The sequence below is a fragment of the Lutra lutra genome, chromosome 11, assembly GCF_902655055.1.
Source record: "Lutra lutra chromosome 11, mLutLut1.2, whole genome shotgun sequence".
Classification (NCBI taxonomy): domain Eukaryota; kingdom Metazoa; phylum Chordata; class Mammalia; order Carnivora; family Mustelidae; genus Lutra; species Lutra lutra.
Genome location: NC_062288.1, coordinates 92,670,223 through 92,694,008, shown reverse-complemented (window position 1 = coordinate 92,694,008; position 23,786 = coordinate 92,670,223). Strand labels below are relative to the sequence as shown.

The 23,786-nt window shown below is 38.3% G+C and overlaps 1 protein-coding gene across 1 annotated transcript in view; it reads left to right on the top strand.

Annotated features, from left to right (window-relative positions):
- The window catches only part of DGKI (diacylglycerol kinase iota), a 447,257-nt gene that overhangs the window by 247,804 nt on the left and 175,667 nt on the right, over nucleotides 1–23,786 (top strand). Inside the window, 5 exon segments of the mRNA XM_047695648.1 lie at nucleotides 3,858–3,971; nucleotides 5,395–5,532; nucleotides 8,501–8,579; nucleotides 17,900–17,955; nucleotides 18,898–18,960. Of these exon segments, the coding sequence (XP_047551604.1) occupies nucleotides 3,858–3,971; nucleotides 5,395–5,532; nucleotides 8,501–8,579; nucleotides 17,900–17,955; nucleotides 18,898–18,960 (450 nt within the window).

Here is a 23,786-nt window from a genome sequence, read left to right as displayed (position 1 = left end):
AAAAGGAAGTAAAAAGGAAGAAAAATAAAGCTTAATCGTAGCAGCTGATGTTAATTAAGCATTTCCTGTTGTGAGGCAGGTGCTACGTAGTGTCTACATGTCATTTAGCTGATAACAGAACCCAAAGAGTCTTGGGAACTTGGAAAGATTAAGTGGCTTACCTAAGCTTGCCCGGCCAATGTGTGATGGGCTCTGTTTCCCCCTTCAGCCCTACCTTCTGTGGCCTTCTGAGGAAGCCGATTTGGGGTCATACATCTCTTGGGTGAGAAAAACTATTAAGGACGGTAAAAAGCAAAGATACAGAACCAGCTCTGCCAAAGAACTACTGTTAGTCTAACACTGATGGACTTGAGAGAATTTTACGACCTATCTTGACTCTGAAAGGCAGGTGACATCTGGTGACTCCAGGGTTATGTGATGATGGAACACTAAACCTCCCTGATTGTTTTCAGGGGAAAAATAGAATATTTGGCCATTGGACAAAGAAGGTAGGATGTATCTATGCAGTTCTTAAATCAGTTGCTAAGAAAAAGGATGATCCTTTCATTCAAATCAGTTACACATTTTCCTTTTCTGCTTAGGCCAGGTGTGAGAGAAAGAGGGAGGGTGAGAAGCCAAGTGTCCTGAGGGCTCCTGCCTTTCCGAGGAACCATATAGCACAGGATCACATGGATTCTTGGCTACTTTCTTTGAGAAAACAGGAGCCCCTTCAGAAGGTCTGAATGAAGGCTATATACTGTTTCTATGTACTGATGAAAGGATTATTAGAAGATACCCGTCAATTTATGGACATTTACGGGACACTCATTTCAGTCTCATTTGGAAAGTGTTTTTATTTTATGTGCTGTGGACTAACCCCCTGACCTTCCCATCCATCTTGGTATTAGCCTTCTTCCTGCAGTTTGCAATTTTTCTTTGCAGGCTTCTCTTCAGAGGAAGTTATTTTATTGTGTTTTTGCCTTTCCCTTTACTTTGTCTCCCTCCTTTCACTATTCCTTCCTAGTTGTTTGTATGGTTTCCAACACTCTTGAGATGCGAGCAGGTTTCCTGGAGGTGACTCAGGCACCCAACCTGGGGAGATGTCCTATGTTGGAGGTCTGTCAGTGAGCCAGTGGGAAGGTGGGCCCACCACTTAAAGGCTTTCTCCTTCCAGCCTCAATGCATCTCCACTGTCTTTGGGTTATGGCCTCAAGCAGGGCTCCTTCACGCCCTTTTCGAGAGGGAGCCTCTTTCATACATGGCTTCCTGCCAGGAGAGGTGACCTCTTACTCCCTATTATCAGACAAAAGCTAAACTCCTGGCTTCATTGGCTTGCCATTTTGTGTTTCGTTTGCTTCTGGTCCCTGAAGATGTATTTTTCCTGTCATTGTGCCTAGAATGCAGTGGGCATTGGAAATGTGACCACATGACATTATCTTTACCAGGAAAAGAGACTGTTTTCACCTGAGCATTTAAAAAAAAAAAAAAAGTGTAACTTAAATCTACCTGCAAGAAAGTAGACTGACTTGTGAGTACAATTCGTAAGGGGCAACCTGAGTGTTCACCTCTCGGAGAAAGTTCTAAAGAGACTGCCTTCTTCACAGGGGTTGTTGGATTCAATTTCCACTGTGTTCTGTGGCATCTTCGAGAGGCTCTGGGTTGTGCAGGGCTGTTTGCGCCTGTCGTCCGTGATCCCTGATACTGGGATTGCTGTTTCCCTGTCTTGTCATTTTGTAGAGGGGAGCTACCTACTGTGTGCAGTCTGTGCTTTCAGCGGCACAGGGATGGTAGCCGGCAGAGGCATCAGAACTCGTTAGCATCTGACCCACACTTCAACAGCAAGCTTTGTTAATACCGTCTGTAGAAGGACTAGGCACACGTGGGGTCAGAATCTAATGAGTCATCCACAAGAGATTTGCCTGGTTTGAGGGAATGGAGGGACTTCCAGGTTCTTCTTTACTTCTAGAGTTTTAGTCCATCATATTGGGAGACCATGGTGATAATGCCCTTCTAGAAGGCAAACACAATTTTAGGCTTCTTGATGGACAGTCAAGTTTTACATCCTGGGACGAAATATTGGGGTAGAGAAAGGATGGAGTCTCTAGATGTAATCAAGAGACCTGATGAGATTCTGATGCTGACACTCCTCGTTATGTAGCCTTGCAAATTACATGACCTCTTTGCACCTCATTTATTAATAAATCTGCAAATTAACTGAATTTGATTGAGCAATTTCTAAGACTTCCCAGCACTCCAAAGATTTCAAAAGTACAAAAACCACTGTCTCCAGCACAGTCAGGCCATATCCAGGCCATATTCCAGAACAGAATTTAGGTCTTTATTTAAAGGCTTCCTGCACCAGAGTGGTTAAGAGGTTAGCCGTGGTGTTTGGCGTACCTGATTGTGAATGCCAGTTATATTATATAAATAATATGATATTAAGGAAGTCATTGAATCTTCCAAATTTTGGCTTCTGTATCTATCAAATGGAGATGAGAATTATTCCTACCTTACAGAATTGTTTTGAACTTTAATAATATAGTTACAGAACTTCGCTCAGGAATCAGCAATGGTATGTTCCTTTTTTAATTCACTATAAGCTCCCTGAGAGCAGCCATCTACCTTACTTATTTTAGCCCAGCTCATTCGTCTTATTTCATTTGCTTAGTTCTGTGTTTTATATGTAGTAGTGTTCAATAAAGGTACTGTCAAAGTAAAATTTTCAAAAAAATTTTGAATAGGACTCACACAAATATAGAATAAATACATGTCAGATTTAGTTAGCTCTTTAATGAAGGAATCAGCAAGATGATAAAGTTGATTTATTGGAGAAGTAGAGGGAAAGGATTATATAGTTATACCAAAATAATTTTTCTAAATTTGAGACATAATTGGTTTATGGCCTTATGGGGGAATAAAACCAAATCTTCAACATAATCTTTCATTGTCAACATTCATATCTCCACAGGACAAACGTTCCTGTTAACCTACAGTCATAAAGTTCTTAGCCTGTGAAACACTACTTTAGTATGACATTGTGAGGATATGCAACTTTCTTTTTGCTATTTCCAGGTTTGGAGTAATTATTCTAAGTAGTTATGAGACCAAGGCTAAAGTATTGTTTATCTTAGAAAAAGATTAAATGGGAATATGATTCTAGTATATAAGTATCCATTTTCTAACTAAACTTATAATAAGTACTAGGACCATCCATAATTATGTTTTCATGATGTTTCATTAAAAAGAATATAGGGATATTTAGGAAAATGCTACTAATTTCTACAATGATGTTTTGGAGGGTAACTATTTAATGAGTGCTTATATGGACCACATGGAGGGCTTTATATACATTTGAGTTTAATCTGTAAACAGTCTTGTGAGGTAGGCATTATATCCACTTTGAAAATCAGATAAAGAAATCTCAGTGAGGTTAAATAATTTAATCAAGATTATGTAGCCAATATGAGCCAGAATTGAAATTCAGTCTGATTCTGAGTCTTGTATTGTCTCCAGTGCCTATGTTATAAACCTCCCTAAAAATTTTAAACTGTTCTAAATTTTAAGGTAGATTCTAAGTTAAACATACAGATGAGTGGGTCTGGTTTTGCTTATAAGACAGCACATACAAACAGTCCTTCTCCTTTTAAGAGACTTGCCATTTTAAAACCTTTTCAGATAAGTAGTCTGTTTCCTGGCCACTAGATTCAAATATATATGTTTTAAAGAAAAGTCAAGCCATTTCATTTGCTTTTTAAAGCTTTCTTCTCTATTGCTTCTCAGCCTTTTGGCTCAGAGCAAGTGTAAAGCTTTCGTCTCAGGTTGTCTTTGTCACTTACCTATCTTTCTTATATCCCTTCTGGCCCCCGCAATGTCTGCAGGTGGGCTGGATCCTTTCTATTCTGGATGAACTGCAGCTGAGCCCTCAGCCTCCCGTCGGGGTCCTTCCTCTGGGGACTGGGAACGACCTGGCCCGAACTCTCAACTGGGGAGGGGTAAGAACTGCCCTCAGGGGCTGCCCGTGCTGTCAGGTAGGAGGGACCGTGAAGCCACAGATGCTCTAATGGAAGGGGGCTATGCTACCGTTGCTCAAAGAATAAGTTAGAATTGAGAATCGGTGCCCATGCATCATGATTTCCTCTGGGACCTTCTTCAGTTTAAACTTAGAATCATCTAGAGAAGAAAGTGGGGTATAAAGATGGGGGTTAATACATAGGCCTAGGGCTTCTTGAGGTATCCATTGAAAGGCAGTTGGGTGGGTTGGCCTCAAGTCTGCATGTGAAGACCTGACTTGATCTTGACCCTTAGCCCTGGCCAGAATAGCAAATCTGGTTCAGATTACAGTCCCTGCTTTGGGAGAGTTACAGATTTGGGGGAGGATTTGTTTTTCTGGTTGGTGTCATCATGGCTCTGTTGTCCAGGTGGCCAGCTGACATTTCCACCAGAGAGCCGACTTCAGGCAAGCTTAGTGGAAGAAGTTTACCCATTACTAACCAGCCATTTTATTATTATTATTTTTTTTTTACAGAGTTAAGATAGCAAGAAGGCACAACTTGCTAACATAGGCAGCCCTACCAGCTTTTTATCTACTCATAAGAGAGGTTGGACTAGGCTCCATGAAAATTATCATCAGATCTTAGCATATAACAATTTGACCTTTGTGTGAATTAACCTCGCTTGGGTGATAATTATCTTCAGATATTAGCAGATACTCATTTGGTTATTGGGTGAATTAACCTCCTACAGGTCTTTTTTATTTTTTTCAAGTGGGCATAGTAGAAATAATAATAATACATTAGTTGCTTCATGTAAATAGGTTGATCACTGTTAACATCTCTCATCCACATCAGTGACTTGAGTATCCTTAATATTCATGATGCCAGTAACATACGCTCAAGGAGTAAGTGGTTGCCTAAGAGGGCTGTGCCTCAGACAGACTCGCCTTAAGCCATGCAAAGAACAGTGTCCCACTCCAGGGTTAGGGAGAGGTGAAGAGGTGATAACAGAAAAAGTCATCTATCCTATGCCACCTTGATTCTTTTCCTCCTTTTCCATACACAGTTTTTCTGTGTATCTCTCAGATGCCTCTAGTGGCATGTAGGGGACTCCTGTTTTCATTTTGACAGAAGTGACCCTCCAGCATGGCCTCCAGATGTCTACCTGTGACTCTTGGTCCTTGGTCCTGGCAAAAATTACTCCTCACCTCAAACCAGTTAGAGCAGTATTGCACTACGCGTGTTACTGGTGACTCTTGTCTTAGATTCTAAGTACTTCAAGGGAACCGGTCTACTTTCCCAGCCTTGCTAATTGCAAAACAAATAGGGAACTATAGCAGAAGAACTCTTGCTTGCATGAAATGGCTTTGGTTACACTGTTCGTTGCTCCAGGTGGCAATGGGTATTTTCTTTGATTCCTTAGGGCTACACTGATGAACCTGTCTCTAAGATCCTTTGCCAAGTAGAAGATGGGACAATTGTACAGCTAGATCGCTGGAACCTCCATGTGGAAAGAAACCCAGACTTGCCTCCAGAAGAACTTGAAGATGGCGTCTGTAAGGTGAGAGAGCTCTTTCTTCCCCAGAAGGGAAGCCTGGAACGTGTACCTGAGCCACAAGAAGTGCAGTCCTGGCTGGAGAGTCATACGGTGATTCCTTCCTATGACATCACAGGGATTGATGTTTGAGTTTATGGCTACTAGGCCTGTAACACTTTTCCATGATTCTGCCCCACAGACTTCTAAAGACTGAGATTTCCTATCTGCCTCCCGTGCTCAGGGAGCTGTTCTCCATCCTCAACTTCCACACCAGAAAGAATGTATTCATTTTCTAATCTGTCAGGCATTGCAAACTCATGACCTATTAGAAGGTGAAAACTATGGGTGTTCTGAAGCTTTAAGCATGTGGTCTTTCAATGGAAAGATAACCTCCTGAGATTTGTAGTCTTCTATTAAATCTCTCTTATGTGAAGCACGTATGAAGTAAGTCAGTTTCATCACTTGGTTGGGACTTGAAGATGCCCAAGTAAATATTTTGACTTAGTATTTTTCCTTCAGTGACTGAACTTTCATTTCCACCCAAGACAAACCAAGAGACACAGTAGTACATATGTTAGTGCACAGCCCCAGGAGAACATTCTGGTTCTGGTTCTAAGTTCTGGCCTCAATTTCAGATAAATCTGACACATTGCCAAATAGTCACTTCCTGCATATTACCTTCCACTTTTCTTCCGTGATAGTGTTTTCAAAGTTTTGCATAAGAACCTCCATGTGCAAATTATGGGGCCCAGTCTCCATTGACTCTGATCAAGTCAGTGCAGGGTTAAGGCCCTGGATCTGTACTTTCAGTGGCATCCCTGCTTTACTGGATTATGCTATTGGTTGAGCCCGCATGTCATAGGCATTTCCACTTTAAAATAAATTGAACCAGATATCCTTTTAAACCAAACCAAAACCTAGTCACTCATTAGCACCATGATCCTGATCGATGGTGATAAACACTCAAGTTTATTATTTGGCTAAAATAGGTTAAAGCATGTTTTATCTTGTCCTCACATTTTTTCTCCTAAACCATGATCCAGAAATTGTGAGGTTTCTAATAGATACCATGACTGCTTCATACATTTGCATTCCTAAGTCACAGTGTTGTTTGAAACTGCAGTTATCACCTTGGGATACGATACTTCTTTCTGATGTGTTCAACTTACAGAAACTGGGTAGAATATAGCCAAAGTGAAAAGAATTATACCATATGGAAATTTTAAGGTCCTTTCCCCACCAAGATTAGAATGCTTAGGCCCTCAGTCAAAATCTCTATTTAAATCTCCACCTGACAGCTTACGAAATGGAAAGACTCCTTGGTACAGCCAGAGAACATTAATCCAGATACTTAAAGGATTTTGAAAAACTGGATTTTTTGAAGAGATATGTAGGACATTGGGGCAATTTTCCCTGGAAAATGTGAATATGAACTTAATAATAGAATAAATTGGGATATTATTTAGGGGATGGTGACCAGATGTTCTCCTAAAGCTATTGGTGAATGCTAAGACATGGGTTAGAATTGTAGCCAAGAAAACATAAATGGTAGGGATGAACATATCTGTGCTTTTGGCAAGATCACCAACCCTTGATGTTGTTACTAAGGCTTGGTATTTTGTTTAAGTGCAGGAACTAGACATTCTCAAATATGAAGCCAGGAGAATGAGACAAGATTTTGGCATTGTTCTGTGTTTAGTTTCTCCCCTGCTCTCCAGCCAGTTGTGGACATTTCTAAGGGGACTGATTTGACCTCCAAATTTATAATAAGCTCTGACTCAGGGCCTTTCATGGGCGGTTCATTCTTTATTTCTATTGGATATGAAGGCCATCTATTTCTTTTCCTTCTGTATTAATATCTGTCTGTTACTCTCCCTCTCATTTCATTTATCTCTTACTGGGATAAGGTCCTTACTCTAATCAAACAAAGTTTTACTGGTCAAGGGGCATAAGAAACCCTGTAATAAACTTACTTTTGAAATCTTAAGGGTTAAACACTTACTTCTAACAGAAAAGAAGTCTATTTCTATCTGGAGGCTAAATCTGATAATTATCTGGAAACATTCTCCAAGCTGAGATGAAGTTGCTTCTCTGTTTGGTCTAACATTTACCTTCCACTCTGAGTTGTGGAAGGTAAAGTAGAAGAGCCACCATTTCCTTTCTAGCATTTTCCATGTGCTTTCTCATTGTTCTAACATGGAAGCCTTAAAAGCACATAAGTTTTCCAGTTCTGTTGAAGGATTTTAGGTTTCATAGTCCTCTCCTTTACTAAGCTTGCAGTGGTAGCAACCAGGGACCCAGAGGACTCTAGGAAGACTTGTGTGTGTACCCACATCTGTGTCTACGTATTTCATGGTCATATTAAAGATACAAGGTCTGATAGACTAAATCAAAATCTGAATAATACTGACAAATATGTATATACACATAGGTTTTTTTTTTCCTATAGATCAGGGGTAGCTAAATGTTTCCCACTGCCTTGTCGCTTATGACTTATGTCAAAAAGGGATTTTAAAAAATGGAAGTGTAAACATATTAAATATTATTCATTTGAAGTTGCAGTATTAATATGCTGGCCATAAATTCTCAATAAGTGTATCCACGGATTAACTTACACATGATCCTTCCATTCGAATTGACTTTCTAAGTTTGCTTAGTGAGTCATTCTTTGTAGCTATTGGGGCTGTACTTCCCTCAGCTTAATTGGGCTCTCTTATTTAATATCCACAAGAAGAGTTCCCATTTAATAATTTGTATCTGCATCGCTTGTTTCCTACACTACTTAAAATTCTTGGGAGTGTTATTTGATTTGAGCTCTCACTAATGAATTCAAAAATCCCTTGTTCCTCATATGCAAACACCTTCTCCCTCCGGTTGTGACTTCCCTCTTTCCCAGGGCCTGCCGTGGAGACAGGTGTCTGGCATTAGGCTTTATTTTACTCTTTCTGCCTGGTTATGCACCACTTCACCTGTACTTTGTTCATCATTGCAGCTTCCTCTGAATGTTTTCAATAATTACTTCAGCCTTGGATTCGATGCCCACGTCACACTGGAGTTCCATGAATCCAGAGGTGAGGACAGCGTCCCATTTCCATCTCCCAGGGAAGGAAGTTTCCAGCAGGTGTTTTGCATGTTCCCTTCTGTTTGTATATCACTTAAATATTGACAGTGTGCGTCAGTGTTGTTCATTTTAACTTTCATGATGACCCTGGGAGCTAGACAAGATAGGAACTTGTTACAGATCGGACCCTGAGACCTAGTTGTTTAGGGTCTCAGAGATGTAAAGGACAACACAGATGGATGTTCCAGGTCTCAGACCGCTAATTTTTAAGTTTGACTAGAAACTTTGGGGTTAGTGAACCACTAGGAAGAGATAAAGCTTCTTTCATTCAAATCATTAGGATATTCACAGCTTCTTGAATCACCGATTGTTAAAGTCCAACACTTTATAAACCAGAGCCATTGAATCTGGCAGCAAAAACATACCAGTCCTCCCTGTGTGTGAGAAAGAGATAGCAGTCATCTTGGGGAACAGTAGGGAAGCTGATCAGTGGTTTAGGTGGAAAGAAAGGCTGGTGATTGGATTGGTGACAGAGGTGCTGGGAATGCCCACTGGACAAGCTAGGGGACGAATGAGAGCTGGTGGTAATTTCAAGGGCTGGAAGAGATGGAGACAAGATTAGGGAACAAAATTATTTTCAAAAGACAAATAAGATGAAATAATGGCATGTGGTTAAATACTTCATCAGAAAATTTCTTATGCCATTCAGAGCTGAGAAAGTTGAGGATTTGGGCTTATGTTTGGAAGCCCCAAATGTCCGTGCTCACGCTCATTCACCTGGTGTCTCTTCATCTCTCAAAATCTCTTATTAATGTAACTACAAATATCTATGTCTTTGCCTGTATCTACATCTGTACCTAGTCTCATGGGAATAAGTTAATATATAACCAAAATCATGCTGGGCAGTAGGTTAGTGAGTGTGTTGTGAGATAAAACACGTACGTGAGAGGATTATTTTACTTCTTTTCCTCCAGATTCTTCAAGAGATTCAGTGGTTTTAACTCCTAGAATTTGAAATACAGAGACCTAAAAGACTTCAAATGTTCACATTCTACTAATAACTAATAACCCAGAGGAAATTCTGGTAACACTCTTATGCAATAAAGGTCAAGAGTGGAGTAGTAGGATTAAGGGCGTTAGAATACAAACTGTAAGTGAAGCCCAAACGTGTAATTTTCTTATGGAGATCAGCAGTTTTGGTAGGCTTTGCCTTCCTGCTCTCATGAGGCTTTGAGAGTCAAATGCCGTGTCAACTAAAAACAATACTCAGCATAATACTCTTCTTCTCCATCCGTGTTGACGTAAATTGTACCTACCATGTAAATCCGTATCTTGGCTAATTGAATTTAAATGAAAAATAAAATAAAGTAAAATAAAAGTGATGATGATCAAAGAGAAAGCCATAGTTTGACTTTTCTCTCTGAAAGTTTGGTTGAAAACAGAACCACAAATATCAAATACCCAGATCAGAAACACTACCGCCCTCCCATCTCCCTGTCATAGACAGCTCTTGGAGATGGATATTCAGGGAGTCCTACTGTAGGGCCCACATTTATAGTCTGTTGGTCTCCCTATACTTAAGGAGACTTAATTTAGGGAAGTAAATGAAGATTACTTTCCTCATTTCTTAACCCATTTTTTTCCCCTCATATTCTTCAGGAGACTTTGGTTTTGGGCTTCCTAGCAAAATCTTTCAATTTCTTAACAATACTTAAAATTATCACCAATTGGGGCGCCTGGGTGGCTCAGTGGGTTAAGCCGCTGCCTTCGGCTCAGGTCATGATCCCAGGTCCTGGGTTCAAGCCCCACATCGGGCTTTCCACTCGGCGTGGAGCCTGCTTCCTCCTCTCTCTCTGCTTGCCTCTCTGCCTACTTGTGATTTCTCTCTGTCAAATAAATAAATAAAATCTTAAAAAAAAAAAAATTATCACCAATGCATGAATCTTCCAAAATAGACATCCTGGCATGAAAAGAGACCTAAATGAGTAAGTGGCAGACAATGAGCTCATTCATGAGAGCCTAATATTTTGTCTAATTAATCTGACAATTTCCTAATGATACATTTCCTTGTACTGTGATGAAACTTTTGTGTCTCAGAGTGAAGGAAGCAGGGAGAGATATCAAGGGAGAAAGACCAGGCTTAGAAGAGAATTCTTGAAGGAAAGTGATTTTTTTTTTTTTAAGTGGGACTACTTCGTTTGAGAAAGGAATATGCAAACTGTGGTGTATATGTGTGTGTGTGTGTATGTGTGTGTGTGTATACATAGTTTAATGTATGTGTGATTATAAAACATTTGGTTAAAAGATGCAAAGACTAGTGTTTTAATAGGTTATTGTTGGGGCTTAGTGTAAGTGCCCTTGAGGAAAACCAGCCACTGGAGAGCTGGTAAGGGAGAATTGATGTTTCCTGAGATATTCTGCAGTATTCATGAAGATAATATAGAAATAAATATCCACAAAATGTTGAAGACAGGTTTAGTTGATAACCCTATACCAGAGGTGTGGACTTCTTAATACCTGTTAATCTATTCACTTTTCATTAATTAAAAATCATTAATTTATGCTGAAAAGTATAATTACCCAAGCTATTTTTTTTTTTTTGCTTTTACTATTTTCTGTTTATTTGAATTTTCTTCATATTTTTACCTGGATAATCAAGAAATTTCAGGCTCTCCTACGAAAGGAAAAGAAAGATAATATAGCTACATTTTCAATAGGGGCAGACTTACTTATTTCTTTTGATATTAAGTGGCTATTCTCAAGCCAAAAACACCAATAGCTGAGACTTCAAACTGTTCTCAAATGTAGACACTAAGTGTGAGACATCATGACAAAACTTGTATCATTTACCATGAAATACCTGAAGGATGACTCAAAGCCTCATGAGAGCCATTATAAAAAAAAAAATGAGCTTGGATAGAATAACCTATTAGGTATTAATAAAAGGGGGGAGAGAGAGAGAGAGAGAGAGTGTGTGTGTGTGTGTGTGTGTGTGTGTGCGCGCGCGTACTCGGGATTTATGCTAATCTATCTAGCATGGGTAGTGGGTAATAAATGTAAATCTCATTGGTAATAAATGAAATGGGTAATAAATATAAATCTCACTAAGGCAGAAGCTCTGAAAATGTAATTGCAGAAGCAATTTTTGGCATAGATGTGAAACAGCCCATCACATACAGGGGATAATTAAAGGCATTTGAGATAGTTTATTGGAGGTATTACTGTTTAAACACTTTTAGAATCATCAGTAGAAAATCAAGCAAGGAGTAAAGACAGTCTTAACATTTTGATTGACTTTGTATAAAAAGAATGCAAACATTTGAATAATCTGGGTTTCTATATTTGATCAGAAAGTTGGTTTAGTTCATTTGATTGGAAAATAGAGATGCTTTCTTCTTATTAAAGTGGCTAAACCATGCTTGGTTGAGCTGTTGCTTGCATATCAGAAGGTGCAGTCTTTTGGAATAGGGTTTGGAGATGTAACAGAATTGGCCATTTAATTTTCAGCTGGAGTCTTGCCCAGAACGTTAATAACTATTGCATTATGACAGTGCTTGAGCAAGTACATTGAAAATATTCCCATCCATTAATGTATAGACATGTTAACAATGATTATGGTTATCAGGTGGCAAGGTTAGGTCTCACTTTGCCAGCTATATGAATTAGATTGTCATATTTTTTTGGACGTGAAGGATATTAAGCATGTCAAACTTTTAGCCTTAGATTGGATACTTAAATGTTACTGCCTCTCTGAAGTTACTTATTCAGAGGGGTTGAACCTTATGCTACAAGGTCAGAGAAATACAATTATGACTCTAAAGGAGGCAGTATTTAAATTTGATTTAAAATTTACTATTTTCACTGAATATACAAAAACATGCAGATGAGCATGTTTCTGAGGATTATGAATGTTTCATGATTCATATGGAGAATGAACAGATTTCTTTAAAAAGACATTTCAGTAGCTTGCTAAATTTCATCAAAGGACACACTACCAGTCTTATGTCTAGGTACTGAGACTCAAGCATGATTTGCCCTTGTGAAAGTCTTATGGTCCAAGCTTCTCTGTCTGTAACCTCCTTTTCATTTTGAACCTCTGCATGGCACCTATCTTCATTCAAGATTCAAGTGTACCTGCCTCTGGAACCCTTTTGATCATTCCCTTTATGTGTGACTCTCACTTCATCTGCTATAGGCATCTTTGTATGGCATATACAAAATGATGTTTCCCTTTACTTTTCAAATCTATCTCCTCCACTCTAAAACTCATGTGGGCAAAAGAACATATCTTCTTATAGTCCCTGTGCCAAGCCCATGGCTATCTCAATAAGTATTCGTTACAGTAATGGAAAGTGTAATTAGAGGAGAGGCCCCATATATAATATAAAAGATAACAGTAGAAAGGACTATATAGTAGGGATAAGATTAGTTATATAGGCAGTAAATAATATAGCAATTTGGCAGGGGAAAATGTATCAGGGGAAAATTTCCAGAAAGGGTAAGAGGGAGCTGAGAGATAAAGGAGGAGTGCAGAATGTAGTTTAGAAGTAAAGTGGGTAAGGACATTTCAGACAGCAAAGTACAGAGGGACCAATGAGCTTGTGATAAGATGGGATGACCAATTGATACATAGTGAAAGAGTTGTTTTTTTAAAATTATTTATTTATTTATTTGACAGAGAAAGATCGCAAGGAGGCAGAGAGAGGGTGGGGGAAGCAGGCTTCCCGCTGAGCAGAGAGCCCAATGTGGGGCTCGATCCCAGGACCCTAGGATCATGACCTGAGCTGAAGGCAGAGGCTTAACACACTGAGCCACTCAGGTGCCCCTATAGTGAAAGAGTTTTGCAGCCATGTTAGAAGAACGGATAATGTTGATAAAACTATTTGTCCTTCATGGGAGATGATGTTGGAAGACAAGATTTTTTTTGGATATATGCCATTTGAATTGAAGGTGGCATTGTTATTGTAGGTATCGATTTGGGGATCATTTATGTATATATAACTGAAGTCTTAAGATTGGGTACATATCTAATGCAGATAATATGGAAAATGTGAGTTTTGTGCAGTTCAAGTTGCTTATTGAGTTTTATAAACATAGAGTTGAACTTGTATTTATGAATATCTCCTCTAATATGCCAGACCAATTACAGATAAAAGTAGAGTCTAGGATCCTATTCTGATGGCACAGATGTTATTGTGTTGTACATAAAAATAGGATTAATATATTAAACCAGTGGAATGGAAAATACCCAGAACCTTATTATCATCATGACTGGATTACATCCAGAGCCAAATCATTTAGGTGATTTTGATGATGAGATTTGGGAAGTTTGAGCTAATAAGCTTGAGTTGAGATTTTTAGGTTTTGAGTTGATGCTCTAATGGGGATGAGACCTTTGGGGACCTTGGAAGGAATGAATGTTTTTCATATGGGAAAGATGTGAACCATGGGGGTCAGATGGTAGGTGATGGTGGGTAGAATTTTGGCCTTTATGACATTTGTTATTTGGTATCATGCTTGTTGGTTATGTTATTTTACATGGGAAAAAGACTTTTTTAATGTTATTGAGGTCAATAATTACCTGCCCTTATATAGGAAGAGAATTCTGGGTTATCTGAGTGGGCCCAGTGTGATACCATGAGCCCTTCAAAGTGTAAGTAGAAAGTTAATTAGGAAGTCAAAGAGATGTGGTAGAAGGGAAGCCGGATAGATTTGCAGGGTGGAAAAACACTTGATGTGGCCCTGCTGGCTTGGATGGTGGAGGGGATCCCAAGCCAAGGACTCCAGGAGGGCTCTAAAAGTTGAGAATGAACCTTAGCCAACAGCCAACAAGGAAAAAGAACTTCACTTCTCCAACTATAAGGAAATGGGTTTTTCAACTATCTGAAGAAACTTTGAAGTGAATCCTTTTTTTCAAAAATTTTATTTATTTATTCATTAGTTCATGTATTTAGAGAGTGTGTGTGAGTGGGGGGAGGGGCAGAAGAAGAGGGAGAGAGAGAAATCTCATACTCACACCTGGTGAGTCTGGAGCCCGACACAGGACTTGATCTCACAACCCTGAGATCACAACCTGAGAGGAAATCAAGAGTTGGAAGCTTAACCAACTGAGCCAGCCAGGCACTCGTGAAAGTGAATCCTTTTTAGAGTCCCCATAGAAGAGTCCTGCAGGCTGACACCTTAATTTTGACCTTGGATGAACCTAAGTAGAGGACTCAGATTTTGGCCCACGGAACAAGAAAATAAATGGATGTTTTAAATTGCCAAGTTCTCAGGAATAGGAAACGAATACAATTAATGTTGGTGTCCAATCAGATTATAAATAGGCTAATGGCTCTAGATATGCATAGTGAGCATTTAGATCTCGCTTGGGTACACCTGTTCTTGTGGAAGAGGGATATGGGCAGTCCAGGAACTGTAGCAATAAGACATGGATGCTTCCACTATTGGGGTCTTGGGATACTTTGAGTATTATTAGTATTTCTTGAGAATGGCCTTTCATAGTTGACTTCATACCAATTAACAGATACAGCTTCCTTAAGGAACAAGAATACTTACCACTTTGTTACTGGTCCTTTCCCAATTTTGTATGTCCCCTTTTCTTGATATAGTTGGGGACCATGTTCCTTGGACCTTCTCAAAGACCTTTCAATTCTTACACATCCATATATCTAGCCACTCAACACTCTAAGAGCCAATAAGGAATGAATAAGTACTGTTATTTGCAGACATCCCTTGCTTTCTTAGGGACTGGTTTCTGCAGGGAGTAGGGAAGTTCCAATACTACCCAACCTCTCTCTCAGCTCTAGCCAACCTTTGTTTCTGAGGCTCTTTGAAGTAGGGTAGATATTGAATTGGAAAAAATGTGTAATCAGCAAGGCAGGCTCAGTCAGGGAGTCAGTATATAATGCCATTATACTATTAGCAGAGATAACAGAATTTACTTCCATCTTTTCTGTTCTCAGGGCTAAGGAATATGTGTGACTCTCCTACCTGGTTATCTTTCTGACATCTCTTTAAATGCTAGTATCTTCATCTTGTTTAGTTTCACATGTTAATTGAATTTTATCTAGTTAAATTACATTTGAAGTGACTTTTCATCAGCTGTGTCAGTGAAATCACCAAAAACTCAGTTTATTTATTAATTTTATTCTACCCATTTTGGGTCTTAAAAAACATTTTCTATCTCTTGAGAGAAAACATTTTTTTAAAACTTTTTTGGGAAGACTTTATTTATTTATTTGACAGAGAGATAGAGGCATCACAATTAGGCAGAGAGGCAGACAGAGAGAGTGAGTCTGCCCACTGAGCAGAGAGCCCAATGCAGGGCTCCATCCCAGGATCCTGACATCTTGACCTGAGCCGAAGGCAGAGGCATAACCCACGGAGCTACCGGTTTCTGTTTAAAGAAACAAAAAACTGTTTCTTTAAAGGGAAAAAAAAAAACCAACAACTCAGGCTTATAGGAAAACTCCTTAAGAATGTGAATCTTTTCCAAACCACAAAGTAGTGGGTTTTTTTTTTTTTTTTTTTTTTAAAGTGAACGTTAATAGTTGATGCATGATTCACTTGATAGCTGTGGACATTAGTGCCTTGAAAAAGTTCTATGCCAGAACTGTGGGTGCCATTTTCCAGTTTTTTTTATTATAACTTGCTCAATAGCCAGATCTGACTTTGCCTTTTATTCTCTTACAAAATTAGGGATTAAGTACCCATGATAAGTTATACAACAACAGAAATCCTAATTTTGCCTCTGGTCCATAAAGCAAGAGTTAATGCAACTGAGAATGGTACCAAGCCAAATCTGGGTTAAGAAAGATTAAATGAGAAACAAACAAACAAAGAAAAAAATGTTACTTAGAGCCAAATTTATCCTAAAGGCCCACACAATAAAAATGTTGAGTTCTGGGTCCAGAAGTGGGGACCAAAGAGATGGAGTACTAAGTACACTTTTGTCACTTTTTCTGTTTAGTATAGCCTATAAATTCACCTTTAACTTTTGTTTAACTTTGTTTCTAGGGTTCAGAGTAACTCAATCCAATAGAATAGAGTGAATGTTCAAGGAGAGTTATGAGATACAGAATCTTAAATACGTAAAAACTCTCGAGTCAATATACAACATACTACCTTATTTTTCTTTTTAAGTTTACAAACTTTGACCCAGTTTCCATGTTAGGTGCTAATATTATATTCTAATAATCTTGAAAATAATCTAACGATCCTAGGTCTAGGATTATTCCCTGAGATTGTGTAGCTTTTACTCTATCCTATCTTAGTGAGTGAGCTCCTTGCTCCTTTTCTTCATCTAGACAATTATTAAGATTTTCCACTCAAACATAGGGCCAGGACTTGAAGAGTTTCAACTAGTTAGCCAACTGTCTGATGAGAAACAATTTGAAGAAAGACCTTGCCCTGAGAAGGGATTAATGAGCACATGGGATAAAATAGCAGAAGGCAAAACATTGACAGTGGGTCCCATTGGAATGTCTTGGAATTCTACTAGAAAGAATATAAGGAAATAATATTTCACTTAGGGATTTTATAATCCCTTATATTCATGTAAACATTCTCTGATGCAGATTCTTATTTAACCTTTTTTGTGGTCTTTATATAACAAACAGGACCAAACTCAAAATAAAACCATTTTTCACCCACGGTCTTTGTTGTCATAAGCCCCGAGTCATTTAGCGGTTGACCTGCATGTATGTATATTTCTGTACCTCCAGTTAACCAAGTGAGTGGTTAAGGCCTGTGACAAACAAAAGCACAGATGGTAGTTAGGAGTTTTGGTAAGATGTGAAAGCAAATTCTCTACTTTTACCCAATTTCCCATATTTCATTACATTTGGAATCTGCATACATAGTTTATAGAAGATGCACCCTATGGAGGTCAAAGCAGATAATCACCCCTCATCACCCTCCTTTGTCCTATCACCCTTGCCTCGGATCCCTGCCAGCACTCTATTCTGAATAGAATCCAGAGTGTCTCAACTTTTAATGTACATGTAAGTCACCCAGAGAGCTTATTAAATCATGATTCCTGGACACCACCCCCTACACATTATAATTCAGTAGGTCTGGGGTAGAGCCTAATAATTTGCATTTCTAACAAGCTTCCAGTTGATGCTAATGCTGCCATTTTGGGGCTACACTTCTGTAGCGCTAAACAACTATACCAACCGGCCTGTAACTAAGGAAAAGATGATAATGAGGCTGTTGACTCTGTTGGATCTGTGGGGTGGGGAGGGAGGGCAGGAGAAGTAAGAATGTTAATGGAAATCACTACCTTTAATGAGGTCTCTATAACAAAACTACCTTTTCCTTTCACAGAAGCAAATCCAGAGAAATTTAATAGTCGTTTTCGAAATAAAATGTTCTATGCAGGGGTAAGTATATATTTTATAATTATTACCTATTATTTAATACTAACTAAATACTAATTACTTGTTGGTAATAGGAATACTAACTATATGAAAAATTATTACTCACCTCAGACGTTTGCGAGTATTTCTATGTATGATTACAATTTAATGTCTGGTTTACAATTAAGATGTATTTAAGTTGGTAGAAAGGGAGCTGGTGTTCATCATCTTTGAACTTTAAAGCTTTAAGGCTTCTTGTTGTCCTGAGGGGGTGATATTCAAGGAGTGATATGAGCAACATCAAAGCCGGTCTTGAGAATGGGGGAGTTAGGCAGACTGAAAGATGTATAAAAAGTCTTGAGTAAGAATGTGGTTTGCACAGGAGTACATACGCATCAGTGTTGGATGAGAAATTGACAGAGGGTGGGCAGTTTCTCATGGAAGCATATATGTGAGTAAAGGAGGTCTTTTTTCCTTCTCCTCAGGGACATCGTGGGGATGAATGGCCAGAAAGAGGACAGGGGTGGGGGATGGGAAGACCTCGAAAATACTGATTTTAAAAAAGTGTAGTTGAAATTTAGGCCACTGAATAGAGAATGGAAATAAAAAGGGAGAGGGTGAAACAAGACATTCTTAGTGGTAAGTTCAAGATGATATCAGCCCCCCGTGATCAAGTAGGAGGTCAGGAAAGGTCATCAAAATAAATCTTCAAACTGACCATTGGAATTCCCTACTTTTTAACTCTCTACTGTGTTCTTAAATTTTATTATAGGTTATAGTTTGAAAACAAAGAGAGTTTTCAGCCTGACAGTGACTGTATTTTGCTTTGCATTTAGCAAGATAAGAACTTCTTTATATTTTGAATAATTTAGAAACATTAGGAACTGTTGATAATATGGAAGCAAGGATTTGGCATAACCATGTGATTAAGTTTGGTTTTTCTTCCTTTATTTCCTTGTGGTATAGGCAGCTTTTTCTGATTTCCTACAAAGAAGTTCTAGAGATCTATCCAAACATGTTAAAGTTGTTGTAAGTATTGAACACGTTGACTCGGCTCATTTGAATATAAATATGTATGCTGCAAAAAACATACCCCAAATACCAGTTTATATACGTAGATTAATCAATGTGTTGATTAATTCCAGAGATAATTTAATGTAGTTTATTCAGCCAACATTCCTGAGAATATAGCTCTGTGTTGGCAACTCTCTTAGTTGCTCGGAATCGACAGACAGCTAGTTTCACTCCTGAAGAAACTCACAGTTCAGTCGCAGAGAAGAGCACTTAAGTCATTACATAACACTGTAATTAATAGTGTTGACTATGTGCACAATGTGGTGGCATTCAGAGGGAAATGGAAACTGACTCTGGTGAGTCCAGGGAAACTATCATCGAATAAGTGATGTTGAGCTGGGTCTTGACATAGAAATAGGTGCTCACCAAAAATACCACTATTTCAGTTACTTGGGACTCTCAATTTTAGGCAAATGCATTCACTTAATTTTTTGTGATGATTCACTCTGTAGCCTGGCCAGGGTTCTTCACCACTGAATGGTTTGTTTGTTTTTGGTACTATTTCTTCCTGGGTTTCTATCCCAGGTTTTTAGATACACACTCCTTGGAGGCACAGAGAGGGAAAGTTACCTATTCTCTAAGAGCTATATTTTAAAATAGCATATCATTAGGGGTGCCGGGGTCACTTAGTCAGTTAAGCGCCTGACTCTTGATTTCTGCTCAGGTCATGATCTCAAGGTCATGGGATTGAGCTCTGAGTCAGGCTCTGCATCTAGGGTAGAGTCAGCTTGGGATTCTCTCCTTTTCCCTTTTTCTCCCCCTCTGCCCCTCCACTCTCATGCATTCTCTCTATCTTTCTCTCAAATAAATAAATAAATAAATAAATAAAATCTTTAAAAAATTAAAAATAGCATATCATTAGTTATTAAGAAAGACATAAAATGCTTCCTTATAATAAACAAATTAAAAGAAGGAGCAAATATGACTATTTTACATAATTGTTTAAGGAGAAAGAAAAAGGAAAAATTATATCGGGAAAAAGGAATGGGATACAGCAATGCTTAAATTTATCACAGCATAGATAAAGAATAGAATATGTGATGAAAGGGGACAGAACAACAGAAATACATTAGAATACAGAAATACAGAAAAATATATATGGGTGTATAGAGGAGCAGGAGTGGGATACAAATTAAAATTTGTAATCACCATGCAGCAAAATTTGTAAAATCTTATAAAATTTGTAAAAATGTTTTAAAAAATAATTCTGTAAAATTTGTAAATTTTTTTTTTTTTAAATTTGTAATCACCATGCAAAAGCAGTTCTAAGAGGGAAGTTCAGAGTGATGCACGTCAGGTCTATCTCAAAAAACAAGAAAAATCTCAAGCAGCCTAACCTTATACCTAAAGGAGCTAGAAAAAGAACAGCAAAGCTGTTTAGAAAGAAAATAGCAGTAGAAGAAAGAAAAGTAGAAGAAAGAAAATAGCAAAGATTAGAGCAAAAATAAATGAAATAGAGACTTAAAAAGCAATAGAAAAGTCACTAAAACTAGGAGCTGGTTCTTTGAAAAAATAAGCAAAATTTATAAACCCTTAGCCAGACTCATCAGACAAAGAAAAAGAGGACTCAATAAATAAAGTCAGAAGTGAAGGATGAGGACTAAAAACCAATACCACAGAAATACAAAGGATTTTAAGAGAATATTATGAAAAATTATATGCCAACAAATTGGACAACCTAGGAGAAATTGATACATTTCTAGAAACATATAAACTTCTAAAACTAAATCAGGAAGAGAGAGAAAATTTGAACAGACCAATTATTGGCAATGAAATTAAGTTGGTAATCAAACTCCTGACAAACAAAAGTCCAGAACCAGATGGCTTCAGGGTGTGAGTTCTACCAAACATCTGAAGAAGAGTTAATACCTATTTTTAGACTATTCCAAAAAATAATTGAGGAAGAAAAGCATCCAAATTCATTCTATGAGGCCACCATTACTCTGAAACCAAGACCAGACAATTCACAACAAAAAAAGAAAACTGTGGCCTACTCTGTCTGACTAACGTAGGTGCAGAAATCTTCAACAAAATATTAGCAAATTGAATTCAATAATACATTAAAAAAATTATTCACCAGTCATGTGGGATTTATTCCAGGGATGCTAGAGTGGCTCAGTATTCACAAAAAATCAACATGATACATCACATTAACAAGAGAAAGGAAAAAAAAATCACATGGATCATCTCATAGATGCAGGAAAATCATTTGATAAAGTACAACATCCATTTATGATAAAAACTCTCAACAAGTAGGCTTAGAGGGAACACACCTCAACGTAATGAAGACCATATACAAAAAACCCACAGCTAACATCATACTCAATGGTGAAAAACAGAACTTTTCCTCTAAAATGAGGAACAAGACAAGGATATCCACTGTCATCACTTTTATTCAGTATAGTATGGGACGTCCTAGCTGCAGCAATCAGACAAGAAAAAGAAATAAGGCATTCATATTGGTCAAGAAGTAGTAAAACTGTCACTATTGGCAGATAACATCATAATGTATAAATAGAAAACCCTTAAGATTCCACAAAAAACAACTACTAGAATTGATTAATGAATTCAGTAAAGTCACAAGAAACAAAATTAATATATAGGAATCTGTTGCATTTCTATATATTAATAATGAAGTAGCAGAAAGAAATAGGGAAACAATCCCATTTATACTCACACCTAAGGAAATGAAAGACCTATTCTCTGAAAACTGTAAAACACTGATGAAAGAAATTGAAGATGGCACAAATGAAAAGATATTCCATGCTCATGGACTAGAAGAACCAATACTGTTAAAATGTCCATACTACTCAAAGTAGTCTTTGGATTTAATGCAATGCCTATCAAAATGCCAACAGCATTTTTCACAGAATTACAACAAATATTACTAAAATTTGTGTGGAACCACAAAAAAACTCCAAATAGTCTTTCTTGGGAGAGAAGAACAAAGTCAGGGGCACCTGGGTGGCTCATTCAGTTAAGTATTTGCCTTTAGCTCAGGTCTTAATCCCAGGGGTCCTGGAATTAAGCCCCTCATCTGACTCCCTGCTCAATGGGACATCTACTCCCTTCCCTTTTGCCCCTCCCCCTCTCTTTTCTCTCTTGCCTCCTGTCCCCCTCTCTCAAATAAATAAAGTCTTTTTTCCCCCCAAACTACTAGAACTCATACAGCAATTCAGTAATGTGGCAGAATACAAAATCAATGTAGAGAATCAGCTGCTTTCTTATACACTAACAATGAAAATACAGAAAGGGAAGTTAGAGAATCGATTCCATTTACTATAGCACCAAGAACCATAAGATATCTGGGAATAAACCCAACCAAAGAGGTAAAAGATCTGTACTTGAGGAAATACAGAACAATCATGAAAGAAATTAAAGATGACACCAAAAGATGGAAAACCATTCCATGGTCATGGATCAGAAAAATAAACATTGTTAAAATGTCTATACTGCCTAGAGCAATCTATACATTCAATGCCATTCCAATCAAAATTCCACCAGCATTTTTCAAAGAGCTGGAGCAAACAATCCTAAAATTTATATGGAACCAGAAGAGACCCCGAATTGCCAAGGAAATGTTGAAAAAGAAAAACAAAATTGGAGGCATCATGTTGTCTGATTTCAATCTTTCCTACAAAGCTGTGATCACCAAGACAGCATGGTACTGGCGCAAAACAAACACATAGACCAGTGGAACAGAATAGAGAGCCCAGAAAAGGACCCTCAACTTTATGGTCAACTAATCTTCGACAAAGCAGGAGAAAAATACACAGTGGAAAAAAGACAGTCTCTTCAATAAATTGTGCTGGAAAAATTGGACAGGTATGTGTAGAAGAATGAAACCCCACCATTCTCTTACACTGTATACAAAGATAAACTCGAAATGGATAAAAGACCTCAACGTGAGGCAGGAATCCATCAGAATCCCAGAGGAGAACATAGGCAGTAACCTCCTTCTCATTGGCCACAGCAACTTCTTTCAAGATGTGTCTCCAAAGGCAAAGGAAACAAAAGAGAAAATGAACTTTTGGGACTTCATCAAGATCAAAAGCTTCTGCACAGCAAAGGAAACAGTCAACAAAACAAAGAGGCAACCCACGGAATGGGAGAAGATATTCACAAATGACAGTACAGACAAAGGGCTGTTTTCCAAGATCTATAAAGAACTCCTCAAACTCAACACACACAAAACAGATAATCATGTCAAAAAATGGGCAAAGACATGAACAGACACTTCTCCAATGAAGACATACAAATGGCTAACAGACACATGAAAAAATGTTCATCATCACTAGCCATCAGGGAGATTCAAATCAAAACCACATTGAGATACCACCTTACACCAGTTAGAATGGCCAAAATTAACAAGACAGTAAACAACAAGTATTACACTGTTGGTGGGAATGTAAGTTGGTGCAGCCATTTTGGAAAACAGTGTGGAGATTCCTTAAGAAATTAAAAACAGAGCTACCCTATGACCCCGCAATCGCAATACTGGGTATTTACCCCAAAGATACAGATGTAGTGAAAAGAAGGGCCATCTGTACCCCGATGATCATAGCAGCAATGGCCACAGTTGCCAAACTGTGCAAAGAACCAAGATGCCCTTCAACGGACAAATGGATAAAGAAGATGTGGTCCATATGTACAATGGAGTATTATGCCTCCATCAGAAAGGATGAATACCCAACTTTTGTATCAACATGGACAGGACTGGAGGAGATTATGCTGAGTGAAATAAGTCAAGCAGAGAGAGTCAATTAACATATGGTTTCACT